Source organism: Gracilinanus agilis, chromosome 3, assembly GCF_016433145.1.
Source record: "Gracilinanus agilis isolate LMUSP501 chromosome 3, AgileGrace, whole genome shotgun sequence".
NCBI lineage: Eukaryota > Metazoa > Chordata > Mammalia > Didelphimorphia > Didelphidae > Gracilinanus > Gracilinanus agilis.
The window spans coordinates 603420229-603429643 of NC_058132.1; the positions used below are offsets into that span (position 1 = coordinate 603420229).

General features: G+C 37.5%; 1 protein-coding gene across 2 annotated transcripts; it reads right to left on the reverse strand.

Annotated features, from left to right (window-relative positions):
• Nucleotides 1-704: 704 nt before the first annotated feature.
• On the reverse strand, nt 705-2909 carry LOC123240106 (gamma-crystallin D). 2 transcript variants are annotated; one of them, XM_044667499.1, is made up of 3 exons: nt 2865-2909; nt 2524-2766; nt 705-977 (listed from the first exon to the last, which is right to left on the reverse strand). In XM_044667499.1, exons 1-3 carry the CDS (start codon nt 2871-2873, stop codon nt 705-707), a joined length of 525 nt encoding a protein of 174 aa, XP_044523434.1. In that variant the 5' UTR covers nt 2874-2909. The 2 variants fall into 2 exon arrangements, with proteins under 2 accessions (XP_044523434.1, XP_044523433.1); XM_044667498.1 differs by having other exon boundaries at nt 705-980.
• Between the last annotated feature and the right edge of the window lie 6506 nt (nt 2910-9415).

Here is a 9415-nt window from a genome sequence, read left to right on the forward strand (position 1 = left end):
TACTCATTTTAGTTGATTGTAACTGGTGTCCTTGGATTGTTCACTTACTCTGCCAGAGTTGTTTTTTTTCTGATCTAGTTTTACTTCCCATAAATATCTATGGTCCACTCAAATGTGGATTTCTTTGTGTCCACCCATTTGTTGTAGGATAGTTCTCATAGTTTAAACCATACAAAAGAAAGTGACAAGGAAATTTCCAGACTTGGAATCACAACTCCTGGCCCATTGTTAGAGAACTTCTCTAAATGAGACTATATTTTATAAGTTTTTATCCTGTATTTTTGTTAGAACATTTTTTTAAAAGATGCCTCCCAAGAGGGGAACTGAAATGAGATAAGATTAACAGAATCTATTTCGTTCTATAAATTCAATATTCTTTAGAGGAATATAGTATCTCCTCCCTCAGACTTCTAACCACAGGACCAAGTGTGACCAACACAAAAACAGGGAAGGTGTGCCCAACTGAATCAATGATATATCCTTGCTAAATATCCTTTTTCTTCTGTGGCTAACTAAACTTTCTTTCTGATCATTCATCTGGTCTACGAGTGTCTCATTTCATTCAAACTCAAAAGCTCATACAATCCTGATGCCTTCCTTACATCAAAAGAATGAAATTAAAAACAGGAACCAATTAATGCCAGGAACACACAGAAAGTATTTTATTAATTTCCAGATTGAGAAACGATGAGGGTAAACATATTTTAGTACAAATCCATGACCCTCCTCAAAGAGCCCACTTTGGCATTCATGGCTCCCCAGTCTTGGAATCGCCTGTATTCTCCAGGTCTCAGCAGATATTGTCTTCCTCTGTAGTTGGGCATCTCATAAAGAATCCAGCAACCCTCTAACACATTGAGGGAGTAAATCTCATGGAAACGGAGGCGATCTTGGAGGGAAGAACAGTCCTCACTGAGCTCTACCATCTGGCCCCGGTAGTCTTCTCTCTCATAGATTCTAATTCTGTGGGATCCAGTCTGCTAGTCCCATTAAGAGAAAAGACAGAAAAATGAAAAGTGAGAGTGTTTCCACATTTAATTAGCAGTCATATAATGTGGTAAGACTGGGTTAGGCAATTTCACTCTTTCAAAAGACCATTCAATGTATTTCACTGTACAAAATAGAATTAGTATGACTTTTTTAAATGATGGAGAGCTGGAGGGTCACAGAAATTCTAACTTTCTCCACATTACAATTTTTCATCAGAAGAACTAAGAAGGGTTTCAACTGTTTAAAAGGGTCAAAATATTTCTGAGGATAAAATAAATCCTTGACTACTGAGGATGTTCTGTTAGTCACATAGTGGAAAGACATATTAAAAAGGCAATAGTCCTTTCCACTATGTGACTAACAACACCCTCAATAGTTTACTAATATTTTTGGTCCCTGGTTTGGTTTGGGAGCAGCTAGGTGGTACAGTGGATAGAGTCTGAAGTCAGGAAGATCTGAGTTCAAATTTGGACTCAGACACTTTCTGACTGTGGGACCCCAGGCAAGTCACTTAACCCTATTTGCCTCAGTTTCCTCATCCATAAAATGAGCTGGAGAAGGAAATGGCAAACCCCTCCAGAATCTTTGCCAAGAAAACCCTAAAAGGGATCACAAAGAGGCAAACACAAGAGATCAAATTAGTTTTGAAGAATGTTTGCTTGTTTGTTTTTCCCAAGTAAAGATAAGTTTAACCTAATAAGTCCTTTTATAAAACAAGTGCCTCAACACTAATTTGAAACTTAAATCTTGGGAAACATTTAGAACATTTACATTTGCTAGGAGAACAGGATTCTATGCTATACTTGCAGTGCGATTCCAATTCAGTACTTTTTTTTTTTAACCTATCATCAGAATGGCTCAGACCCCAAACTCATTGAGTTTGTCTAAATTTCCAAGAATACCAAGGTATAAATACAATGTGCCTTAGTTCATACATTGCCTGAAGGAAAGAGGGTGGACTAGACAAGGAAAAACCTCTCATGTTTGCTTTCTCCCTTCTAATTTTCTGTTATTCTTATGGTGACTATCTTGTTGTTTAGCCCAGGTTTTTTTTGGTTTTGTTTTGTTATGTATGCCTTAAGTCTTGCCTTTTAAATTCCTTGAGAGTAAGGATTGCTACATACATATATCTGCTACAGTACCTATTAGATATGGGGCACCTGCTAAGTTTTTAATCAATACTTGTTAATATATTTGCTATTCACTATTCTCTGTTATTTACTGGCAAACCTCTATTAAATTTGATGAAAATATTTCTTTTTTAACTTTGACTCCGCCAGCTTTTTTGAATGTGTTTGCTTGTTAAATCCTCATACACAGCTCAAAAATATCATTTTGAACTCCACTGACTTTAGTATTATAGTATTATAAATTTCAAGCTGAAAGGGACCTTTGAGGCCATCAGATCTCATTTTACAAGTGAAAACACTGAGACTCACAGAGGTTAAATGAATTGTCCAAAATTAAAAAGCTAGTTTATAGCAGGGCTGTTATTTAAACTGTTTGACTCAAAATACAAGAAATCGAACTCACATGAGGGATGATGCGGCAGGACCTGATGGAGTCGTTGAAGCCCATCCACTCCTGGTAGTCAGGATACTCTCCCCTTCTCAAGTAGTACTGGCAACCTGAATAATTGGGCTGCTCATAGATCATCCAGTTGCCACTGTCAACCCGCACAGAATTGCAGCGACTGAAGTAGGACTGAAGGTTGGAGTGGTCACTGCTGCACTCATAGTAACGGCCCTGGAAGCCCCGGTCCTCGTAGAAGGTGATCTGAAATAGAAGAGAAAGGATCAAGGGCCTGATTGCTCACAAGCCCCATGTAGGTCAAGTCCCAAAAGATACTTTGTGGAATCTTCATCCTTGCTCACCTTCCCCATGTCTGTGTGATGGCTGATGCTGAATTCAGTGTGATGGGCAACAGCAGCGAGCCCCTATATATATAGCAGGTTTGCTGCTGCGTTGGCAAGAACAACACAAAAGAGGCCCAGCGTGGCTAGTAAGGGGATTTCCACGTTCTCTTTTTTTCTGTTCTGTATCATCATCCGTACGGGTTCATTGTATGTTTTGCTCTCATTCTGTCTCGTACATTCGAGTTGTTGTCCTTGGTCAATACAGGGATTCCTATTAAGACCTTTTGAAGGACTTTAATTTAGGACATTGTCTACTTAATAACAGAGAGAGCGCTTCAGCTATTTCATATAGTTTCTGCATTTTGAAAATGGCCTTGAGTGTCTATTATGTTATATAGGATAGGAAGAATGGAAAATGTGCCGTTGGGAGAAGTATAAAATGTCATATGATATGGGAAATATAGACTAACCTAGGAAAAAAAGTCCAGTGAGCTCCAAGCATTAATATTTAACAGCGATTTCCAACAAGAGAAAATCAAATTTTCACATATTGAGGGATTTAAGTTAGCCTTTAGAAAGAGCTTTCTGCTGCTAAGACATTGGTGTGTACTATCAAGGGAATCTGCAGAATTTCTTCCCTTAAAAGGCTAAAGAGTAGACAAGCACCTACCTATCTGTTTGATGTGGGATCACTTTATTACAATAATTTTTTTGAATGCTTACCTTCTTAGAAGCAATACTGTGTATTGTATTATAATGGGAGTTAAGTAACTTGCACAGGATCACATAGCTAGGAAGTGCCTGAGATCAGATTTGAACCCAGGATGTCCTATCTTTAAGCCTACTTCTCTATCCACTGAGCCACCTAGCCTGTCCCATTAGTAGAATCTCATTAAGAATCAAATAGAAGGAAAAAATAACTGTCCAAGTTCTCTTATTTTCCAGTGGTGCTAGGATTAAAAGTGAAGATAGTTTTAAATTGATGTGCAAATAGTGTGTTTGACTATTTACCCAGAGTGAGCCATAATCTATGCAGGTGAAGTCAATAATGCTGATTTTATTCATTTAAATTTGCCCTCTTTGCCTTCACACCGGTCATCCTCCATGCCTGGAATGTACTCCCTGCTCATTTCAACCTCAAATAATCTCTCTTCCTTCAAAATTCAACCCAATCATCCATCTTCTTGTGTGGAGTGGAATTTTGGGGAGGCTCGTACCCCTAGAATCACTCTAATGAGCAGACAGGAGACTTGATAAGATGCTGGCAGAGTCCATGTGGCTTTATTCAGAGGTGTGGGGGAGGAAAAGGGGCCCACTGTTTCTGAGAGGTCTCTCCAAACAGTGGTCTACTCACTCTCTCTGTCTCTCTCTCTCTCTCTGTCCCTCTCTCTGCCTCTCTGTCTCTCTGTCTCTCTCTGTCTCTCTCTGTCTCTCTGTCTCTCTCTCTTTCTCTCTCTTTCTTTCTCTCTCTGTCTTTATCACTCTGTCTTTCTCTGACTCTCTGTCTCTGTCCCTCCTTATCTCTCTGTGTGTGTCTCTCTGTGTCTCTGTCTCTGTCTCTGTCTGTCTCTGTTTGTCTGTCTCTCTCTGCCTCACCCCCACTTTGAGGACACTGCTTCTAAGAGGCCTCTCCAGGCAGTGCTCCCTCACTCTATGACCCCCTTTTGCTCCTCCTACACCCCTGACTTAAAGCCACATGAACTCTGCCAGCATCTTATCAAGTCTCCTGTCTGCTCATTAGTGTGATTCTGGGGAATATGAGCCTCCCCAGAATTCCACTCCATACATTCTACATAACACCTCTCTTGATCTCCTCAGTGGCTAAAGACCTCCCTCTTAAATTAACTTGTATTTATCTGTGTTTATTCTCTTTACATTTATTCTGTATAGGTTTATATATGTACTCATTTCCCTGGTTAAAATGTAAGCTCCTCAAGAGTAGAGATATTTCATTCTTTGTATTTGTAGCTTCAAGGCTTACCATCATGCCTGTCATGTAGTAGATGCTTAATTTATTCCTATTGATTGATTGACTGGTTGATTGAACTCTGATTGTCAGTCCCTATGCCTGGAACATACCCTCTGCTCACCTCAGTCTCAGAGAATTGATATGGTTTTTGGTGTTACTATAGATGACATTCTATGGGATTGTAAAACAATCTGGAGAAGAAAATAGCAAATCATTTCAGTATCTTTGCCAAGAAGACCTCAAACAGGGTTATGAAGGGTTGGAAATGACTGAAAACCACTGAACAACAAAAATTGATACCATTGTCGAAGTTGTATCTGTGGTTTACGACGGTTCTGTTTTCCTCACTCTGCATCACTTCATATAAGCCCTCCTAAATAATAATAAGTAGCTAGGATTTGCAAAGTGCTTTACTGTTTGCAAAGTGCCTTACAAATCTTTTTATCCTTACAAACATCCTGGGAAGAAGATGCTATTATAATTCCCATTTTACATATGAGGAGACTGAGGCAAATAGGTTAAGAGATTTGTCCAGGGCTATAGAGCTAGTAAATATCTAAAGTCATATTTGAACTTGAGACTTTCTGATTCTAAATCCTGTGCTTTATTCATTGGACCATCTATCTGCCTGTGCTTCCTTGAATTTCTTATATTCCTTTTTATACAAAGCAAAAATATTCTGTTAAGTTACACATCATAATTTGTCAGCCATTCTTCAATCATTAGGCCCCCATTTTGATTCCAGTTTCTTTGCTATCATGAAATAGTGCCACAATGAATATTTTGTTATAAAAATAAAAACCTTTATTTCTCTTAACTGAGAAGTAGATGGCATGAACACAGGATACAAACAAGGTGACTGAACAAACTTGATAACCATTGATCTTTTTTTTCCCCTCTGTCTTTAGATAGGAATATCAACCAGTCTAGACATATAAGAATCTGTCTGGTTTTAAAAATGTGTTCCCAAAGTTGCTGTCCCAACCTATCCTGCTGTACTTTTCCAATATATAAAAGTTTACAATGTAAGGAAATTCTTCCTTACTTATAATCCAAGTTTTTCTTCTTGTGGCATAAACATTTACTGATGTTTATTTATGCTTCAGGGAAAATGGAAAATTGTTGGCCATCATCTTCTATTTATATTCCTCACACATTCAAATAATGTTGCTAAGTCAACCAGAAGCTTTTGTTTTGAGTGAAATAGTATCATTTCCTCAAAACTTTTTAAATATTCTTATATCTCATTAAGATATTTAAATATTCTTATATCTCATTATACATGTTTATGATGCTTTTCTTGATTTTTTTCTCTCATATGACACTGGAAATAGGTAGGAGAAAACCCATAAAAATTCTTACCTATGACAAAGCTAATTTTACAGATGAGGAAACTGAGGCAAATAGTTGCCCGGGATCACACAATTAGTAAAGATCTGAAGTCAGATTTGAACTCAAGTCTTCCTGACTCCAGGCCCAGTTCTTTACTGCAGCTAGCTGCCATTACAGTCTGTGACTGCCTAATTCACCACCACTGTAAGGACATGTCCCCTTCCAGCTACTACTCTGTCACGTGGGTAGTTTCTTCTATTGCAATATAAGCGCTATGAAAGTATACACTCTATTTCTTTTGTATTTTTATCTTAGTGCTTAGCACAGAACACAGAACAGTAAGTATTTAAAAGATAATTTTTTATTCATTTCTCTGTGACTTTAAAAAATATGCCAGGCGTGTAAGGCTATAAATCTTATAATACTCCAAGGGAAGAATGAATAAATTTGGCAGGAAATATTTCCAAGGTCAAACAGATATAGTAATTCTACAATCCAAATATTGAATTGCTTTAAAAAAAGAGATTCCATTTTTTTCTTCCAAATGGGGATGGTAATTTGATATTGGAATTTGAATGTGTAGTGATCAATTTAAAATAAAGTAAGCTGAAATAGATCCTGGCCGGCCAATTTTCACATAACTGTTTGAGTTAAACAAGATTGTTAGTCTCTAAGACTGTGATTGACTATTCAGGCTAGCAGTGATTAAATTTCTAAGCTACCAATGCTTTCACCTCAACCTATTCCTTCCTGCAGTGGAAACATTCAGAATTGTAAAGAGAAATCCAGAATTGTAAGTTTTTTCATTTACTGGAGTTTCATTGAATGGTATAGGTTTGCCTTGACAGATGTTAATAATTGCTTCTATGTTCAGGTGACAGGATATTGTGGAAAGGGGTCAAAGGAAGGCACATCTGTTAGAAGTGGGTCCTCCCCCAATTCATATTCTCTTAATCTTAGTCACTGAGTCCTCAGCAAAATTTTTCCTCTTCCTTCATTGACTTTTTGTCCTCCTCTTCGATGCTATTCTAAGCCTCCTCTTCTCTTTTCAAATACCCAGTATTTCTCCAATCCCTCTGCCTTCAAGAGATGTTCTTGCCTCTTATATTACTGAGAAGATAGCCTAATCTCTAATCAGCACTCTCTTCTCTTCTATTTTGTCCTTCAAAATCCTCGATATCTTCGCCTATTCTCTTCTTTCATTCCTGCTCTGAAGAAGAGTTCTTTTTTCTTCTCTCTAAAGTCAATCCTTTTATCTGTGATCTCAAACCCATCCTCTCATGACTCTTCTATGAATTTGTTCCACCAAATCTTCCCTCTGAATATCGTCTTCTATTTTGCCTTATCTACTGGATTTCCCCTTGCTCTTTATAAACATACTAAGGTCTTCCCAAACTTAAAACATCACTTGACCCTGTCAGCCCTTTGTCAGTACTGAATCTCTCCCTTTCTTTGCCAAACTTTTGAGAAGAATTTATGCTCACTGCTGCTTTTTGCCACCTTTCAACTCTTATTTTCTTGAAATCCATATTACTTTCCCATCACATTTGAAATGATCTTTCAATTGCTACATTTGATGGCTCTTTCTCAGACTATCTGTATTATACTTCCTGAAAAAATTTGATGCTGTTGGCCTAACCCCATTCTCTCCTCTCTGGACTTCTGTGATACTCTTCCCTTTAGTTCTTAGTCTGCTTGTATGAGGACACCTATTCCTTCTTTGATGAAGATGGAGATTCTTCAACTCTTGCCTTCTTAGTGTGGGTGTTTCTTAAGATATTTTTCTGGAACCTTCTTCTCTTCTTTCTAGGACTTCTCTCTCTTCTCTAAGAGAGTGACCAGAGGCTCAAGTATCATCTCTACACAGATGACTCCCAAAGCTATCTATATAGCCGTGACCTGTTTCTTATAAGCTAAACAAACACCATCTGCTTGCTAGACATCTCTCTCAGATGTCTTACAGTCATCTTTAACCCATAATTTTCATTCTAAAATAGAATGGGTAATTAATTGAGTCCTTGCATCCTCTCCACATATTTATACACCTCCATTGATTTACAGGATTTCCAACACCATTGATGAAAGCATTTTGACCCATCAGTAGTATCAACCAGAGGAGTCAATGAAACAAACAAAAGTTAAATTTTCAAATATTTTCCTATAACTGATGTTTTTTTTTAAATACAGGGTTTTTTCCTTGTGAAAGAAATAGAAATAAACTATTTGTAAAGTGTTTGAAAGGCATCATTTGCATTTAGAATTCCCATTCCTTAAAAGTTTTAGACAGGAAGTTTTCAATACAGGAAAAGATGAGCCAGGCAACCACAATGGACCATTACTCCATAGGACTGGAGGTATAATAGAGAGCCCAGTAGAAGATGGAGATAAAAGAGGAAGGAGGAAAAGGAGAAAGATAAGAAGCTGAATAGAAGTCATGTCAGAGACATATATAATAAGATCATGGGAAGAGGAAAGTTGATGGGATGATGATCATGGGAAAATGATTACAAGTTCTTAACTCTCTCAGTCCCAGTTCAGGGCAAGAAGACTGTTGAATGTAGCTCACTGTTTGCATGTTGTGGTGATTAGAGAACTGAATGTGAAGTCAGGAAGGCTTGGGTTTGAATCTTGCCTCAGTTTGAGACAAGTACTTATTGGTTGTATGATTCTGGATAAGTCAATTAACTGCTCTGTGCCTCAGTTTCCTCATTAATAAATTGAAGGGGTCGAACTCAATGATTTTTAAGATTTCTTCTATATCTCTCTCAATCTGTACCCTGTATTCTAAATTAGTAGAATTTTATTAAAATGTGGCCACCCTGCCTCCCAAATACTTCTAACATCAAAACTAAATTCCCTATTATGTATTTCAAGGTTAGTCATCTCCTTCCCCCTCAACCATCAGCATCATCTATTTTATTAGTATTCCTACCCTTTGCTTTAGCAAGGCAAACTTATTTTCTATCTTACGTTCAAGGTCCATTGATTTCAGCCTCCTGCTTTCGACACTGAGGTTCAAGAATGCCTTTTCCCCTTTCTATCCCTTCCTCCTATTAAAATTATTTATTTATTGTCTCTTTAATATAATGAAGTTCTTCAGAAGGCAAGTTGCCTCTATTTACCCCATAGCTTTTAAGTACTAAAGCACTTATAAGCATTATTTGTTTATATGTAATGTAAAATAAACACAGGAAACATTAGGTGCCAATAATACAAACTAAATACTTTATTAGGTTCCAAAATGAGAAGATGGAGGCATAGGCATATT